The sequence below is a fragment of the Cyprinus carpio genome, chromosome B22 (genome assembly GCF_018340385.1).
Source record: "Cyprinus carpio isolate SPL01 chromosome B22, ASM1834038v1, whole genome shotgun sequence".
Lineage (NCBI taxonomy): Eukaryota > Metazoa > Chordata > Actinopteri > Cypriniformes > Cyprinidae > Cyprinus > Cyprinus carpio.
In genome coordinates, this window is record NC_056618.1 from 3,920,639 (window position 1) to 3,941,313 (window position 20,675).

A 20,675-nucleotide genomic window follows, 5' to 3' on the forward strand; every position below is an offset into this window, starting at 1 on the left:
AAAATTAATGTTGACTGAAAAAAAATAAAAAATTATGTTCATTAAACATTTCATTTAGCGGCCAAGGCATCATTCTCATCTTCTTAATATAGATCATGCATGATATACATTAATAAATATACACAGTACACACACAAGCATAGGCATATATATATATATATATATATATATATATTAAAAAAAAATTTTTTTTTGGATACGATATATATATATATATATGAAAAAAAAAGTAGTTTAGGCATCAGTTCTTATTTCTGCTAATATCTTATGTATTTTCCAATATGCCGTAAAAAATAAACAATAAACATTAAAAAATATAATATGTACTAAATAAAAATAACAAAATAAATGCTTTAGCATCATCATTTATCGCTGTTATATGTATTATATAGATTTCAATAAGATTCATAAAAATAATTTAAACATTACAATACTATTATAATCAAAGAAGAAACTATTTGGATTGTTTTGGATTCTGAATTCAGAGCTATGAAAGTCAGAACCGCGAGATAAAAAGTGGTTCTAATTTATGCTGAATCTGAATCATATCTCTAGTGTATAAGTTAATGTCAGTGATATGAGAGCGTACAGCGACGTCTATGAAAGTCAGTCTCTCCGCGCTTCCCCGTGGAGGATCTTCACCAGGTTCCCGATGCTCTTCTCCCAGATGTAGAGCGCGTGCTGCCGCGCGGATCCTGCTACGATATACTCGCCGTCACCCGAGAAACAGCAGCGCTTCCACGGCGTCCTGACACACACACACACACACACACACAGTTTGAAAGTCAATATTTAAGTATTTGTCGTTGTGATGAACACCATAATGATCACACAAATCTGAACAGCTGTTTAAATCATTCAAACAGTTTCAGAAACAGTTTGTGGTGATTTGTTTACAGGGTTTCCAGGGTAACAGCTGCATTTCTGCTGTTTAGCGCCACCTGCTGTGAGAGAGTGAATGTGCTGTCACCGGATCAAAAGAACCATTCGTTTTTAGAATGTCGACATCACTTATAATGATTTTAAAAGCAGGTATAGTGGTGGGTGAAACAGAGCTTTTCGAAACTCAAAATCAGTTTTGCAAAGTGATTCGCTGTTTCGAAGCACTCCAATTGGATCGCGTATCGCGAATCATTTGATTCAGATTGTGACTTCAAATCAAATTTTTTGATTCAGATTGGAAATTCGAATAATTTCAGGAATTGAATGATTCGCAATCCGTGCTCCAAAGTCACGATCTGAAATGACGGTTCAAAAAAATCATTATTCTGATTCGTGCATTGATAATTATTTGATTCAGACTGGGACTTCAGAACACGTATAGTGAATCATCTGATTCGGAGCAGGTTCATGAATCATCTGATTCAGATCAGAACTTCAGAGCAGGATTGCGAATCATTTCGAGAGTTGAATGATTCATGATCACAATCCCAATTCAGATTGGGACTTCGGAGCCCGGATCACAGTTCTTTTTTCCCGATTTCATTTTTTTATTACACAGTAGAAAACATCGAACCATTAGGGCAGTACAGTTATAAAAACAAAACAAAACAAATAAGAGAAAGTATACACATATACTAATCCCTTAAGAACATTAAACATGGTTCTATTGTACCAGTAGTGTAGTAATGTGTTTTTCACACACACACACACACACACACACACCTGTTGACCAGGTCCTGCAGCTTCTGCATGGGCTCAGGTTCTCCGTCTCTGCCGCAGGTCAGGATCTCGCGGCCGTCGTAGACGCGGATGATGCGGTCCGCTGTGTTGATGAGGAAACAGCTGCTGGACGAGACGACCATCACATGGTGCAGAAATATACTCAACACTGCTCAAACTGAACTAAAATTAATCCTGATATTAAAAAGAAAAAGGTCAAGGTGGTGCAGTCCTGCTGAAATCAGTCAAAATAGTGTTCAAAAAAATATAATAATAACTAAAAAAATACATATGTAAATCTTAATTTTAACATCTTATAATATTATAATAATAAAAAAAAAAATAGTTTGCCATCATAATTTATAACTATTCTGATATTAACTTAATGAGATTTTACCAAACGTTTATACTAATGTTATAACGAAAAAGTTTTACATGCTTTGTCACTATTTCTTATATTAGCTGAAGTATTTTAACAAGAACAAATATTAAACATTAATAATAACATTATAATTAAATAAAATAGTTTGGCGTCTTTTTTTTTTTTATTTTTTTTATTTTTTTGTTTATGTTATGGAAATTACAATAATAATAATATAATTATAATAATGTATAATAATGTAAAATAAAATACAGCATGGCATACTTTTTTGCTCATTAAAATAAATAGAAAATACATAATTTGACATGGTTTATTAATATTATATTATTATGTTTAAGTATTAGTTTTAAATTACAAATATATGCACTTATATAGAGTTAGCATATTCATCAATATTATCAATATAATTTTTTTCAATCTCAGCGTGACCTCTGACCTGCCCTTGCGTGCGAACTCGATGGATTTGATGGCGGTGGTGTTGCTGGTTCCTGTGGTCACTCTTGTTGCTGGTTCCTGGTCCTCGTTTGTTCGTGTTCAGCACCAGAATCTGAGAGAGACACACATCAGACCAACTGCTCAGTCTCACACACACACACACACACACACACACAGACACACACGTGCGTGACCTCTGACCTTCCCCTTGGCGTTGCCGGTGTAGATGTAGTCTCCGCGCCGGTCGAAGGCTGCCACCACGTTGAGGTCGGAGTCGTCGTCCACCGGCAGCACCACGTGTTTGGCGTCGGACAGCGTGAGCAGGACGGGTGCGGACTTCATGGGACACACCAGAACCTTGTCCCTGAAAGGCTGAGGCCATGTTTAGGTGCGAGTCACACAGTGACACCTCACACGTGACTCTCTTGATTAACATCAGTCAGCTCGCCGCAAAAAATACTTTCAGGGAACGCACATACACATTACCATAAAACGAAATGATAACATAATGTTTCCTTCACTGTATGTCTTACTTCACAAAACAAAAGTATAAAACATACCCTCAGTTCATTGTAATTTCAAAATTATAAAAACATATTAATGGTGTGGATTTAGGTAATATGTGCACACCTATCTCTGATTAGCTCCACTGTATGTGGAAGCCCTCCTACATAAACGGGGCGGAGGCAAGAACACATCGGAGATTAGATCTGATACTGGCTAGAAGTGAGGTCTTGAACTGGAGCAATACTTGAGCGACGACTGACGACGTTTCACAAGAACACACAAGACGGCACACTGAGAGACAGCTACAGAGTCAAGCGGGCGCACAGGAAGTGAGGACACTCACATGTCTCGGGGGTGGTACTGCAGCTTGAGGATGGGCGAGGGGAAGCGGAAGCGCTGGTCACAGTCTCCCGTCAGGACGTCCCACTGAGACACGATGTTATCTGTGGAGGCACTGACCAGCTTGTGTCCGTCTCTGCTCCAGCTGAACCACAGCAGACACTCCGTGAGGACACGTGTGTGTGTGTGTGTGTGTGTGAGTGTCTGTGTGAGTGTGAGTGTGTGTGTGTGTGTATATATATGTGTGTGTGTGTGAGTGTGTGTGAGAGTGTGTGAATCTCTGTGTGTGTGAGTGTGTGTACCTGTGATAGCGTAAGGGGTTTATGTGTGAGGTGTGCGTCCATCGTTGCAGCCGACAGCGAGCAGCGTCCCCCAGCGGTTAAACGTGCAGGTCAGAGCCATACTGATGCAGTCCAGAGTGCCATCAGCCTCCTGGACACACACACACACACACACACACACACACACACAGGACAGACCGAGATGAGACGCCGGGATGGAGAGAGAGAGACAGAGAGAGAAGAGGTGATGATGGAAGGAGCACTAAAGATCGCTGCCAGAGCGAGAGGAGAGAGAGAGAGAGAGAGCACACACACAAACACACACACACACAACAATTCAGACATATACATAATATACATATATTTATATATATAATACGTGCGTATGCTGTTGCTGTAACCCTCTGGATAATTCTGCCCGAACGACTCTGAAAGATAGAAAACAGTTTTGATATTTAATAGTTCACACAAGTCTGCAGTAATATAATTATATAACAATGAATAATTATTAACCCGACAGTTCATATCAGAGAACCGAAAGGTATATACATATGATAAAAACACATCATTAAAGGAGCACATGAAAGAAAATCATAACTCGTGTGTAGGAGTTTCTTGTTGAATGTTTATAAACATTACAGTCGGCTAGCAGCGGTTAGCATTGAGCTAACTAACTCTCGAACAGCAGCGGAACTCACCGAGCAGCTCCAGATTCATCTCTGCTGCGACACCAACACAACCCCGATCACTGGATAGATGAGATGGTTAGGTGTGAAGCTAAAGTTCAGCAAAAAATTAAAACATTAAAACGCTCACCGAAGGAGCGACTGCAGCGCGACTGGCGCTTGTTAGCTGCGACGAAGGACCAAAAACAAAGCAGCCGCGGCCAGAGCGCCTGAACAAAACACACGCAGACCACTCTAACTACTCTAAGTGATAATGCTTTTAAAGTGTTGTTTTCTGAGTTTAAAAACCCAAACGCCAACAGCAACAAAACTTTCCAAGAGAGTGAAGTCTAAAACCAACTTGAATGTAATATAAAAATATAGTTATAGTGTTGCAGCAGCAAAAAACAAAACACAGCAAAGTTGCAAAAGATTTATTCACGGTACAGAAAATAAATGTGATTGACAATAAAAATTATATCTCCACTATTATGTTCCCAAAAAGTATAATTATATGATATATATATATATATATATATATATGATATATATATATATATATATAATTATTTATATATATATATATCTATGTAGGTTATTAACATTTATGTGTCGTTCGGCAAAACTACATAAAACTTCTCATAAAAATAGCAAAACGTCCCCCCGAAAAATAAATTATCTCATAATTTAATGTGTATTCAACGCACGAAATAACCCATTGTTTATTCACTTACAATGTAAAATTACATCAATAAATGAGGACTGCTACGAGAAAAAAACGCCCTTGATGAGGGACAGTTTCCCGCAAGTTCTACGGTCTTTTCCAGTGCTGCACTGAAATCCGCGCCTCAGATCCAAAATGGCGTCCTACAGAGTCGCGCCCGTGATCCATCCGCGGTGTTCTGAGGACGCGACCAATCAGACGGCGGACCGGGTGATGAGCTAATAAGGCGGGGTAAGGTGGTGTTCGGCAAAATCGGCTATAATAAGCACATTACTAGCGGGACCATAATGTACAAAACGCGGCGCCGGGAAAATCGTCTATAACTGCATTAATAGCAGACATAAATGACAAACGCACGGCGGGATCGCATCTTAAAATCACACGAAACAGTATTTTACGTACGTGAGAGGGATTTTTTGACGTCACTCAGGCGCGGACCAATGAGCGGCCTCCATATGTGGGGCACGAGCGGCGTGAGTTATCGCGGCGGCGCGCAGGCAGCATAGAGCCACAACTATAGATCGCGCGCGGCCGTTTTAATGCGCTGTTTAAAATGTTAATATTTCATACTTTTAGTCTTTTCATTCGCAATGTAGCAGATAGATACTTAACACGACTACTTAGAGATGTAGACCCGCGAAACTATATTTAAGAGCGCTTAAACCGTTATAAACGAAGCGGTCGGTGATCTAATGTGTTGCTCTGTCGGCGCATGCGCAGCGCGGCGCAGCGTTATGTAAAGTGTCGCTGTTGTGGCCCGGTTCTCTGGACTTTGGTGGACTTCGCTGCTCTGCAGTGGTTCTGGTGTTGATGTTTTGTCAAGGTCTGAGATGGTTTTATCCCCGGGACTCACATAAACTCAGTTCCCCTCTTCAGGTGAGTGGCGCTTCACAAACTCGCATCATTTCGTGTTTTTAACAGCTTACATAAAGAGCGAACCGGTGACCCATTTCAGTAAAAACACGCAAACCTAAAACACCACAACACTTTTTGTGTATTTATAACGTTTTGATGGCCTTTGGTAAGCGACACTTACAGTAATGACCCAGTTTTGGGATTTGGGGTCAAGTTATGAAACATGCAAAATTATGTGTCAAGCTGTTATTTTTTGGTGTGTGATTTTTTGGTTGGGTTTTGTGTTTTGTTAATTTCATTTTTTTTTGTGAAAATTTTTTTGTGTGGAAAGGTCCTGGAAAGAAAGAGCTGCTCAGTTCGTTATGTAAAAAGTAGCGCCTTCGCACGACGATTAACCGCGATTAATCGCATCGAAATAAAAGTTTGTATAATATTATTTGTTATATTTGTATATTAAATGCATTTATATATTACCTATTATATGAATATAAATATTTTCCAAATATATACTGTATGAGTGTGTATTTTTACATACATAATAAATATACACACACACATTATGCAAACAAACACTTTTTGGATGCGATTAATCGCGATTAATCGTGCGGCAGCGCTATAAGATATTGTATAATTATTATTGAAAGTAGCATCAGTAATATTGAAATGCAAACGGCGTTCTATTATTATTATTATTATTGTCAGTGGTTATGAAGTGCATGACGAGTTTGTGATGAGTGATCCGTTGATCTGCGGCCGCAGCATTGTTTATATTAATTATTTTGATTTTTTTCTGTATGTTTTTGTTTTTGTTGATAACCCGGCTCTGCTGGAGGCCGTCAGGGGCTCCCACACGCTGCGCTGCGTTTTTTTTGGACCCCTGGTTCGCCGGGGCCTCCAACCGCGGCGTCAACCGCTGGAGGTGAGAGACACATCTGACAACACCTTTTCTGCTCACGCTTTAGATTAGGGTACAGTTCTCACAATGACTTTTGCCTCAGTATACTCATCATTACTGCTGATTAATGCTCAGTAAAGTAATCGGTAGGATTGAGGATTTAGAACAAGGTCTTGCAATATGTGTCTTTTTAAGTACTAATAAACAGCTGATATCTCAGTAATATTCATGCATGTTAATAATGAGAACTGGACACTAAAGTGTTAACAATATTCTTATTAACTCACCAAAGTATTTAAAGTGAGAAGGGGACATAAAAAGGCAAGCATTTTAAGGTTAGACTTTAAATGTTGAGGTTAGATCCACATTGTATATGAAAGTCTGGGTTCTGGGTTCTTGGTCTAACCAGAATGAGACCAGACTGAGATCGAGACAGTCTGAGACCAAAGTCCAGACTGAGATTAAGACCAGACCGAGATGGTTTCTGCAGCGCCGTCAAGAGTCTGGCTGCATTCCTAAAAGACACAGAGTTCAGTTACGAAAGAGACGGGAACACAGTGTTCCCACACACAGAGAGAGAGAGAGAGAGAGAGAGAGGCGGTGCTGAAATGATGTCAGTGGGTCAGAGAGACAGAGAGAACACAATAAAGCTTGAAAGCTGTTTTATTGTTAACACATTAAAGAAATTGTAATCAATAATAATGTATTACTTCATAATGATTAAATAATAAATAACTAAATATTATAAAAAATAAAATTTTAGAAGTATTATTAGTACTGTTATTATTATGATTATTATTATTATTGATTAATTAGTGCTGTCGAACGATTAATCACAACTAATCAAAATAAATACAAAAATAAGTTTTTGTTTACATTATGTATGTATGTGAACTGTTTATTTTATATATATATATATATATATATATATATATATATATATATACACACACACACATACAGTATATATTTAGAAAATATTTACACATTTATACATTATTATTTTATGTTATATAAGTATATTTAACAAAACATAAACATATTTTTCTTAAATATATAAAGGCATGTGTTTTTATTTATATATACATCATAAATATACACAGAATACACCTTACTGTAAACAACTTTTATGATTGGATGCGAATATAATCGCTGGCTAAAATTAATACAAAAATGCTTTTTTTAATTTAATGTCGTTATAATAATACTTGAAGTCTGTTTATTATATTATACAATTATTATTAAGAACACATTATTAATATTTTGAACACTTTAAGTTAAAAAATAAATCATAAATTACTATTAGTTGTATATAAAAAAATTATTTAATAATAGTTAATGAATAATATAGGGATGCATGATATTATTATTATTATTAATAGTTATTTTCAAAGCTTCAGTGTACTGTCATTATAAAATAACTTCATTATTTAAATTTATTTTATATATAATATATATTTTTTTTAAATTATCATTTTAAATTACACTTATTATAAATTAATGTTCATTTAATTCTAACAAATAAATATTGCTAAAAACTAACCCAAATTAAGAATAATTTGCTTATAACTTCCACACAGGAAATGCCTTATTCACCTTCTTGAATGTATCTTGAAGCAGTGCATTTTGGGATTGTTCTGTGTGTGAGCTGTCTGTGTAGGGCTCACAGATGTGTGTGTGTGTGTGTGTGTGTGTGTGTGTGTGTGTGCGTCAGGTTTCTGCTGCAGTGTCTGGAGGATCTGGACTCCAGTCTTCGTAAACTCAACTCCTGTCTGTTCGTGATCCGTGGTCAGCCGGCTAACATCTTCCCGCGCCTCTTCAAGGTAACGACTTGAGCTTTACAGTCTTTTGGTCACGTGACTGCATGAACACTCGTCTGATTGGTCGGCAGGAGTGGAAGGTGTCTCGGCTGCTGACGTTCGAGAGCGACTCGGAGCCGTTCGGGAAGGAGCGAGACGCAGCTATAAAGAAACTGGCATCTGAAGCCGGAGTGGAGTGTGATCACAAGATCTCGCACACGCTCTGTACGATCTGAACCGGTGAGGACACATTCAGATCTACTGTGCTTCCAGATTACATTATATCAATGTTTAACATAATATTTACATTTAGGCTATCAAGAAGAGTCAGACTGTAAAACTATAATCTGATACTATGGTATTATAATGTGTAACTTTTTAAAATAAAAAAAAAAGCTTAAAAGAAATGCTTAAAACTTCGCAGAATTTTAACAAATTCTAGATTCTAAATACAAGTTTTAAATTAACTCAACAGATGCTTGATAATATAAAATTGTTATTAAATTGTTATTAAAATAACATCTTCTGTAATTAAAAATTTTGTATTTAAAATTTAATTATTATTACTTCTAACTTTAAAACCTCACTTAATTAATTAATTAATATATAATATATGTATTAAGAACGTAACTTTAATTTATTTTTTATTTAATTTAAATATTTTAAATATTAAATATTTAAGATATTAAAATAGTTTAGAATATAGATTAAATATAAAGTAACTTTAAAATGCACTTAAAATCTAATTTTGCATATTTAATTTAGACACTTGTCAAATATTTTTTAATATAATAATATATCTGATTTAAACTTTATATTTAAATATAGTTTGTAATACATCTAATTTCAATTCTGTGAAGAAACATAAAATTTTATAATATGCGTTAATTTAAAAAACTCAACCTTATTTGAAATATACCTTTTTTATTTTTTTTTTTTTTTTTTTGTTATTTTTGTTTTCATTTTAGTAAAAGATACATGCAAAACTGAGTTATTACTGTTTGCAGATATAGGTTTAATTGTAGGTGATTTTAACATCCTTGTCGATTATGAAAAAGATGCATCAGGGTTGGCATTTTCCACAAACCTGTACATCATCTTACATTTCATATAGTTGACTCCATGAATGCAGTTATGCCCTAAAATTCAAGATATTGGTGGAAAAATGTCCATGTATGTGTTTTTGTCTCACACTGTATTTATATCATACAATAAGTGAAATCACACCAGCAGCGAGAGCAATATTAGACGAGTGCTGATTTTTTCTCGAATATGAGTTTAAATGTTTTATACAACACTTCAGTAAATAAGAATATTATTATATTTTAAACACAATATTATGTTTTTGCTCAAATTTGTGAACATATTACCTTTAAAGCCACAGCAGAACTGTTGCTTATCTGTGAGCAACACAGCTGTGTTTAGTTTCTGAATGAATCCGCGTTTTGAACGAATCAAGTGAATCAATGACTCAAAGATCCATTCATAAAGAGAGTCGTTTACTTCATTCCTAAATGAATCAGTCTTTTGAACGAATCGACTCATAAAGACATTTACCGCCACCTGCTGGTGGATTTAGTTTCTTATTTAGAGTATAATTTAAGTAAAAAAAATAAATTATTATAATAATAATAAAAGCATTAAAAGGATAGTTCACCCCAAAATGTAACTTTTGTCATCATTTGCTCAGCTTCATGTTTTTTCAAACCTTTTTTTTGTGGAACTTAAAAGAAGGTATTTTGAAGACTTGATAACAAAGCTGTTTTAGTCACCAATGACTTTCACTGTATGAACAAAAAATACGATTGCACGGTTGGCGTGAGTGATTCAGTGAATCTGTGGTGTGACGGTGTGTCAGGATCACGGAGCTGAACGGTGGTCAGCCACCGCTGACCTACAAACGCTTCCAGACGCTGGTGAGCAGCATGGAGCCGCCGGAGCCTCCGCTGGAGCCGCTGACCCGAGAGCTGCTGGGAGACTGTGTGACACCCGTCAGCGAGAACCACAGAGAGAGATACGGAGTCCCCCTGCTGGACGAGCTGGGTAACACACACACACACACACGCTGGAGCCGCTGACCCGAGAGCTGCTGTCATGGGTAGGGGTGGATTTCCCTTTCACATGCAGTGTGCACAGAATTACGTCAGTGTTTCCACGAAATCATGTTTGTGTTTGTGTTCAGGGTTCGACACGGAGTCTTTGGCTCCTGCTGTTTGGCCCGGAGGAGAATCAGAGGCACTGATGCGGCTGGAGCGACAGCTCGGACCCGACGCTACGCACGACACACACACGGTACGACACACACAACACACACAGACACGTGGCTCCAGCTGTGGTCACGTGATCAGGCGTGTCTGAGGCGTGTGCTGCTGTTTTCTAGGCGTGGCAGGAGAACTTTGAGCGTCCGAAGATGAGCTCCAGTCCGCTGCTGGCCAGTCCGCTGGGCTTGAGCCCGTACCTGCGCTTCGGCTGTCTGTCCTGCCGCCTGTTCTACTACAAACTCACCGAACTCTACAACAAGGTGCGGCACTGCAAGACCGTTAATACCTTTTCATTCTAATCATTACATTGAAATAAAATTTGTAGTATACCTACAAGAACTCACCTGAAATTTAATTTAATCTATTAATGTAAAATATCATCTAATTAATCTAAAATATAAACCTGTTATATAATATTAATAGATTATGTATTATTATATATTTTTATATTATAAATACATTTAATGTAGCCATTATCTAAAATGTATTCAATTATATTTTAATTAAGTTTCTGAATGTTTAAAATTTTTAATTTGTAATATTTGTTAATATTTTTTGTTTTATAAAGTTGTATTATGTTATTCAACAGTATATTAAAATATATTATAATGCAACTAAATTAAAGAAATACATGTATATACAAGTATATTGTAATATGTCTAATTTAAAATTTTAAGATGTAAAGTATAATATTTCTTGTGTTAAAAGCTTTTAAAAAATATTTTCCTTATATATAAATCATAATCGAAACACCTTTTTTAAACAAACCGGGTTCTGCTAGTTTTTTAGAGCCGAATCTAAACGCTTTTAAAACGCTATTTTCTTAGATCCGGATTGAAAAACTTCATAAACACTATTGTCTTAGATCCGGATCGAAAACGCTTTTAAAACTCTTCTAAAACGTTAGTTCTTAGATCCGGATCGAACCAATTTTAAAGCGGCTATTTTTTTAGATCCGAATCGAAACGCTTTTAAAACGCTTTCTGAAACGTTATGTTCTTAGATCCGGATCGAACAAATTTTAAAACGCTATGTTCTTAGATCCGAATTGAAACGCTTCTAAAACACTATGTTCTTAGATCTGGATTGAAACACTTCTAAACACTATTGTCTTAGATCCGGATCGAACCAAATTTTAAAAACGCTATGTTATTAGATCTGAATCTAAACGCTTTTTAAAACGCTGTTTTCTTAGATCCGGATTGAAAAACTTCATAAACACTATTGTCTTAGATCCGGATCAAATCAATTTTAAAACGCTATTTTCTTAGATCCGGATCGAACTAACTTTAAAACACTATTGTCTTAGATCTGGATTGAAACCCTTTTAAAACACTATTATTTTAAATCCGAATCGAAATGCTTTTAAAATGCTATTTTCTTAGATCTGGATCGAACCAATTTTAAAACGCTATTGTCTTTATATTGTGATGTGTATATAATCCCATGATTGCCATCACAGGTGAAGAAGAACACAAGTCCGTCGATCTCTCTGTACGACAAGCTCTTATGGAGGGAGTTCTTCTACACGGCGGCGAGCAACAACCCGCGCTTCGACCGCATGGAGGGAAACCCCATCTGCATCCGCATCCCGTGGGACAGGAACCCCGAGGCGCTGGCCAAGTGGGCCGAGGCCAAGACGGGCTTCCCGTGGATCGACGCCATCATGACCCAGCTGCGTCAGGAGGGCTGGATCCATCACCTGGCGCGGCACGCCGTGGCCTGCTTCCTGACGCGAGGAGATCTCTGGATCAGCTGGGAGGAGGGCATGAAGGTACAGCCCCAGGGCATGCTGGGTAGTACCGGATTACATGTAGTCTGGATAACGTAATCAGATTCCAAATATTAGATTTCTTCATGGATTACATGATTACACATTATTCACACAAATGCAATGAATCATCCATAAATTATAGATTCTCCCTAATTCCTCTTTTTCATCTTTTAAATGTTACGTTCTAAAACAGCCTGCCGTTTGTATACACAGCAGTCTATTTGTTTTAATTAAAAAACTTTTCATTAAACTCATAAACCCCCTACAGTTTGGGAAAGCTAGACCTAATATAGTGTACCCCAGAGCATGCTGGGTAAGTGCGGTGTGTTTGTGGTGTCCGCAGGTGTTCGAGGAGCTGCTGCTGGACGCAGACTGGAGTGTGAACGCCGGCAGCTGGCTCTGTCACTCCTGCAGCTCCTTCTTCCAGCAGTTCTTCCACTGCTACTGTCCCGTGGGATTCGGACGCAGGATTGACCCCAACGGAGACTTCATCAGGTGGGCGTCCACACCGCTTCACTTCCTTCATCTGGATCCAGTGTGAATGCACAATTGTTTAAAAACCCATTTAAAATATAATGGAATGTCTAATCATTTTTATTATTATAATTTATATGTACTTAATTTAATGTGTGATTTCAGTTTATATATAATCAAAATTGATGAAAATAAATAATTATATAATTTTAAATAATATATATTTCATTTTCCCAGAATGCTAATTTACACGTCACATCATTATTTGTTTATATGATGTTTATTTTAAGACTTTATGGAAATTTTATACCTGTTTTGATATGTTGTTTTTATTTCTAATCAACTAGCCACATGTATTCTGTATATCTGGTTTAGTGGAGGTTGTGATGAGTCGCTGTGGGTTGATTGCAGATGTTACTTACCTGTACTCCGAGACTTTCCAGCCAAGTTCATCTATGACCCCTGGAACGCACCGGACGAGGTGCAGCGCGCCGCCAAATGCGTGATCGGCGTGGATTACCCCAAACCCATGGTGAACCACGCCGAGGCCAGCCGCCTGAACATCGAGAGGATGCGGCAGATCTACCAGCAGCTCTCCAGATACCGCGGACTCAGTAAGAGCTTAGTAGAGCTCAACGCTCTCATTACATTCTAGATTTAAAAGAATAGCAAAGTGCAATCCACAGCTATAATGATAACAAATCATTTTATAATAATTTTTTTTTTTAACGATAAAAACATTTACAGCCAATTTAAACAATCACGTTAGTTATCGCTGTAGTTAATGTTCTTGGTGTGAACGGGCCTTTATTTTCATTCATCGCTCAGGTCTTCTCGCAGCTGTTCCGTCCAACCACATTGAGGTCGTAGGTGTCAGTGAAGCCCAAGGAGCAGCGGCGCCACCTACACGCCGGAGGCCCCGGAGCAGCACTTGCCACTCATCGTGAGTGTTTGAAATCATGCGTCGCGATCAAATAAGTGTGTTTGAAGGAAAAACCAGTGAGTTTTAATGCTCTGTGTGTCCAGCAGGGGTCAGAGAGAGAGCAGCTCGGACTGAGCGGAGCAAAACATCGCGGCGCAAAACACCTACACGCCCTCAGTGAGAACATGTCCTTTTTAGTGCTGTGCAATATTGACAAAAATAACATCGGGATAATTTTCTGGGATTTTATCGATGACGATAATCAGATGATATTTTTCTGAATGTGTTAAGGACTGCCGTGGACAGCTGACTCCTAAAGTTTTTGATATTATTCGTATTATGTGTGGAGGTCGGTTCACAATGATTAGAAATTAATCTGTTCCAAAAAATTAAATAGGTTTTTTACCTGTATAAAGGTTTTTTTTTTTTTTTTTTAAGTGTGCATAGTGTTTTGAGTCAAATTCTTACATTTAATCAGTGAATTAGAATAACACATTTGTTATCAAACAAACAAATTAAATCAGTATCAATAAAATCCATCTTTGCAGTGCAGAGGAAAAACACAGAAGCTGCATCTGAAGAGGGCATTTAGATGTGTTTACACACCGTTTAATGCAGGACATACATGCAATTACAAATGCATAAGTAATGTTTTGATTAATCATAAAACACTGAATACTGTTATTTTAAATTATTTAAGTAATAAAAATAAACTTTGAATGTGAAATTAAAACCGCCAGTAGGTGGCAGCGAGTCACTCTTCAGTGAGTCATTGTGATTGAACCGAATCATTTAAATGTTTGATTCATTCAGGAACGAAACACCGCCATGTTGCTCAGAGACGCAAAACAGCGCTGTGAAACATTTAAATGTTTGATTCATTCAGGAACGAAACACCGCCAACAAGCAATATGTCTCATAATTAACTTTTACGTTATTACAATTAAAATTACGTTAAAACAACAATTACGATATTATTGCAGACGATATATATCGCACACCCCTAGTACTATGGTTAATTTAATAACGTTTTATGAATGTTTGCGTAATTTTTTTTACGTTTCTCTTCTGCAGGCCACCGTACATCGCCCTACACCACCCCAAGTGACCTGTCGGAGCACGACCACGAGTTTGCCATCCCACAACAACCAGGTAGGGTTTATTGTGCGGGAAATACGTCACAGTGGTTTGCGAACAAAGTTTGATGTTGACTTACTTCAGGGCGTCTGATTTGGCCAGTTGGGGGCGGGACTGGAAAGAGAGAAAGGGAGGCGGAACACAGCAGTTGCCATGGTGATGACGGCCCCTCCCCCTCCTCTTCAGCGTTAAAAGCCCAAGATGACGAGGTTCGTAAAAAGTCGAAGCTATACAAAAGATGGTGATCAATAATAATAGAATCATTCAGTTGTATTCATCTGTTTGTTTCAGAACGGCGGGAAGACGGGGAGGGCGTGGCCTTCTCTTCCTAAGCTCCACCCACTGATGGATTCGCCAAAATGACCTCGCATGTTAAACACAAACATTCAGAGTGATCCGAAACAATTAAAGAGTTTGTCAAATTGTGGCGAAAATGTCGTTTTAACATTTTTAGAAGTTTTATAATGTAAAATTCTAAAACACACAATTGAATAAAACGTGATTAGTTCAAATATTGATTTTAAAAATCAGATGTAAATACTGTCTTCATGAACTTTTAAAGAAACGGTCCTCTCACGCGAATGAGTGTAACGAATATTCGTCAGCTTTAGCGAAAATAGCTAAATGTGTTAATAACTCCAGAATTAGATTAGCACATGTAGTTAACGAAAACGTGAACCAGAGCTCAAGTCTTAATCGTCAGCACATTTCTGTCACCAGTGTGCGCAAAAAAAAATGGACTCTCCATTATTTATTATTCAAATTTGTGACGATGTGTTTTGGCGTAAACGGACCTCAATATAGGAAAATACAAGTAATCGCAAACAGCCAAAGAAGAACACGCATTACGCCACATTTAACCAGATCCAGATTCACTCAGTATTACGTACGAACGGGAAGAGTTTTCCGCAGCGCTGCTCTGAACCGGACTCACCTGTACATACCTGCGTCTGTTTCCATGAGTCACAGGATCTCTGGGATGTGTTCAGGTCCAAAACTACTGTAACTGTACCACAGATGTAATGATTGTCTCCACTGTATCTTGCTCCATGTTTCAGTGTGTTTGCACAGATAGCGTAGAATGTTCTCCAGGTGTTCGACGTCCTCGGTCTTCCATCGCTGTACGTTATATCCACCTGTCATCATCTCCATCTCCACTGTTTTGTATAAGAGAGCTGTATCTTATGAAGCTGTACATTTTACTGCTTGTGTTTTCAGGTTTTTCTACAAAGTATTAGTAGCTGTTTTGAATTTTAAAGATATAATTATATAAGTAGTCACCATTGAAGTCAAAATAGTTACTCAAGTTGTCCTAAGACAAGAACTGGTTTGTTGTTGTTTTGGTTTTGATCCACTTTAAATGTTGACTACTGTATATGTATAGTACCAGCATTTGTTTCTTAAGTCTGTGAGGTACTCCGCCAGCTAATAAAACATATTTAAACACAGTGAGAGTGTTTTGTTTTGTATTTCTGTGTAGTTATGAACACTGGTGTCAAAAGTATTCACATTCATTACTCAAGTAGAAGTATAGATACTAGGTTTTTAAAAAGACTTTTGTATAAGTTGAAGTATCAACTCAAGCTTTTTACTCAAGTAAAAGTGTAAAAAGACTGGTTTCAAAACTACTTGAAGTATAAAAGTAAAAGTCATGTAAGGAAAAAAAAAAAATGCCATTAAGAACAAAAGCTTAGGCCACTTAGGTGGTGCCTATTGTGCACTACCCCACCTCCTAAAAAAAAACATTTTTCTAAAAGCCATAGGCCATAATGACTATAATGTTATATTAAAATGTTCATGTTGAAAAATTTGGGATGCACTAGGCTACCTGTTTCAGCCGCATATACTGTATGCCCATTGAAAATAACCGCACTATAGTACAATGCAAATATATTAAAGAACTAGAGATATGATGACTAGTTGCCTATAAGTACTGTAATGGTGCAAAAAGTCAAACTTCAGAGGCATGTCATCAATAACCTTTAATGGAATGTATTTAATGTACATCCAAGCTTAGCTGCAGGAATCTGCGAGGGCAATGAACAAGAAAATTGGTGTACCCAGGGCAGGCTTAGTAAACAATTACCCTTGTATGGTTCCTCTATTTACAATAAACATTAGTGCTGTCAAAATGAATGATTAATCTAAGTGATTAATCAAAAAATAAAAATGAAAATTAACTCATAATCCTGATACCTTCTTGATCGATACCTTCCTGTATTCACTACATACGTCTGCTATGTCCAGTGTTGGGGGGGGGGTAACAAGTTACAAAGTTGGTATAGCCTACTTATCACAACATTGTCAATCACGTTGTCAATCGCAAACGCTAATTTATTCAAAACGTCTCGCTAAACCGAACTACCTACAGTAGCTTAATTTGCGGAGGGAGAAGAGAAAGCACCCATTTGGTAAATGAGCCAGTAGTTGAGAAATAATAACTTTTAAGTAGGGTCCGGTGCCATTCTGATACTTTTTAAACGGTACCGGTGCCTGAACCGATACTTAAAAAAATAAAGGAGCCACAAAAAACTATGGATTACATTAAAGAACATTACAAATATTTAAAAAAAATCCATAGCTTTCACACGCTCCTTGGATGTTCTCATTTCCCAAACTTCCCTTACTCTAAGGCTAATAAATGTATTTCACAATCTGGGTCATTATTTAATACAAAACCCCACATAATGTTTCTACTGTATCTCTGTCAATCACTCTGATATTTAGTTAAAATGAGTGGTGTCTGTCACTGTCTTTAATCAGTTCTGTGAATGACTGTATGCTCATTCTTTATACTGTAGCAACAATGTCGTTTGTAAAGTACAGTACTGTGCAATAGTCTTAGGCACATTAGTATTTTCACCCCAAAAAAGACTGTTTGATCATTTTTTTTATATCTTTTGCTGTAGTGTGTCAGAAGGAAATATCAGTTTGCCATTAATTTTTAATAATAATCTAGTGTGATTTTGAATGCACAAGCAGTCTGACAATGGCAAAATGGAATGTTTGGAAATGTAAACTGATTTTCTACTGACACACTACAGCAAAATATATAAATAACCTGTCCGAACACCATTCTTTTGGGTGTGAAATAGACTTTTACACAGTAGGTGTATGTATAAAGTACGTATGATTTAATTCAGTATATTTAAATAAGTACAATTGAAGTATGCGTTCGTTTATATGTGTTAAGGGCTAGATTGTCGCTGGAGGAAAACAGCTGTGGTTTGATGAGCGGTGACAAGCGAAAAACATTTACAGAAACCGACTGCTCCCTCCTGACCTTTTGTAAACGTATTTATGACAAAGTACTGCACAGATACAGATATTCTAACAATCTGTTGATAAACACACACCTTGTGTCCTCTGTTTCTGTTTAAAATGCGCTCGCGCTGCTCCGCCTCGCGGTCTGCGGGTTTGAAGAGCGCGCTGAAAGACGGAGAGTATACCGGTCTGCCGCCGGTTTCATATGAAATTTAAGGGGACTGATTCTGAGGCGATCGCCTTGCAGGAGTGTGATGTGATTTGTGTCATGTGCAGGTGCGATGGATCGCCTACAAACCATAGGGTGTCGGAATGGTATATTTTCATACTTCTCATCCAACCACAATCAAATTCACTCCATCCGGATGGCGCGATCGATTTATCTGGATAGTTTTCCTTTTTTTTTTTTTTTTTTTAATGATGACAAGCCGAAATGAAATAGCAGTAACGAACCTATTTTTTAAATGTAAGGAGTAGAAAGTACAGATAATTGCGTGAAAATGTAAGGAGTAGAAGTAAAAAGTCGGCTGAAAATAATTACTCAAGTAAAGTATAGATACCAAAATTTCTATTTAAGTAAGGTAACGAAGTATTTGTACTTCGTTACTTGACACCTCTGGTTATGAACCATTTTTTTGTCTCTTAAATGAGGTTAATCAGATAAATACGCCGTTTTCCACATTAAATCCACACGTTAGGTGACTTTTAAGTTGTATATTTTAATTAGTTTTAGTCCTCAGTCTGTGTTGTGATCGTGACGTAAAGGTAAGATGTAATTAAAGCTAATTAAATATTTCTGTTAATTAGCTTACTTAATTTACAGCTGATATAAATAAATCGGCTAGCATAGCCTGCTCAAATCTAGCCAGCTAAGATAGACAACGTGTTTAAGTTACAACTGACAGATTTTAGTTTATAAGCTGATTTGCCTGCTCACAATTTTAGCTGGGCTGCGTTCAGCCCCGACAAAACGTTGCAAAAAGTTTTTTTTTAAACGGAAACGGTGGCGTGTTGAACACCCGGTGTGATGACGCAAGCGTTGCAACTATGGCAGCTGAGAAGGCCATTCTCTGTGTTCTTTTTGAAGAATTTTCGGAGCCTGATGATATTGATATAAATACTTGTTTAATACTGCAAAGTACCCTCGATGTTACAGTCACTGCCCTTGCCGTCCAGAATGAAAAGAGAACATCTTAGTACCAAATTCTGACTGAAAACACATCTATTTTATCTCCTGGTAGCTAATCAATTCTAATTTAAATTATTTTATTTCTAGTTCTTAATTTTTAAATACCTTGTATAAATTATCATTCTCATTTTTTGTAAAGCACTTCATTACCACTGTGTATGAAATTTGGTATATAAATAAACTTGCCTTGCAATGAAGTTAAAAAATACAAAACAACTACATCATCATGGTGATATGCTATATTTTACTATAAAACTCTTACGGCAAAACATGTCGTCTAATGTCTTCAATGTTTGCATATACCGAGCTGCAGCGGGACACATTTGTAAAACTACTTTACTAGGACCCATTGTGCAAGGTGTCTCTTTAATACCGTGCGCGTGGTTTATATACATGCTGTCCGCTGATTGGGCCGACATTTCTGACACACCCCACCAAACAAGAGAAAAACGCATCTCAAACCCCGTTGCACACCGTTTCAGGAAACGTGTCGTTCAACCCGGGAAAAAACGTAGCAAAACGTTGCGCACGGTGTGAGCTTGAATGTGCCCCTGGTTTAGCAGGCTAATCAGTTAGCATACTATCCTGCAAGTTGCTACGTGAATTGATTACTTAAGATAGCCCATAAGGTCCGTTTTATAGTCTAATTAGTCCTGTTAAGTTTTTTACACAAAAAACATTTCGAACCTTTACAGAATTTTGTGCTGTGTGAAATTTCATAAATCTTAAAAATGTTTGAATCATGATTGTTTCTCCGAGGGAAGCGTTAATAGAAATATGCCGCTATTAAAATTTAGTTTTTAATTGTTGATAAAAAATGTTTTAATTTTAATAGTGTTAATTGTGTCAATAAAAAAAATGAACAAAATTCAAATTAATTTCAACTGAAATGTCACAAAAGTTTAGTTTAATTGACATTATTTTCCAAATGGTTACATTAAAGATGTTTTGCTAACTTGCTAATCAAATTCTCTTCAGACTTATTTTCCAACATATGATAGCCGAGCGTTATATAAGTTGCTTTGGCATTAAATTCTGAGCTAGAAGTTTGCCATGGTGTATTTTTTATAAAAAAGTGATCAAACTGGAGTGAAATCATTGAAAACACTC

At 37.0% G+C, this 20,675-nt stretch overlaps 2 protein-coding genes and 1 pseudogene across 2 annotated transcripts in view; 1 reads left to right on the forward strand and 2 right to left on the reverse strand.

Moving 5' to 3' along the window:
• The window catches only part of LOC109064427, a 195,802-nt pseudogene extending 180,079 nt beyond the window's left edge, over window positions 1-15,723 (forward strand).
• The window catches only part of LOC109075252 (cryptochrome-1), a 198,361-nt gene that overhangs the window by 165,855 nt on the left and 11,831 nt on the right, over window positions 1-20,675 (reverse strand).
• On the reverse strand, window positions 607-4,364 carry LOC122141443 (retinoblastoma-binding protein 5-like). Its single transcript, XM_042748914.1, is given in 9 exon segments — window positions 607-748; window positions 1,666-1,785; window positions 2,481-2,569; window positions 2,571-2,591; window positions 2,681-2,843; window positions 3,330-3,543; window positions 3,661-3,759; window positions 4,011-4,034; window positions 4,305-4,364. Coding segments are annotated over 9 exon segments (891 nt in total). The 5' UTR covers window positions 4,324-4,364.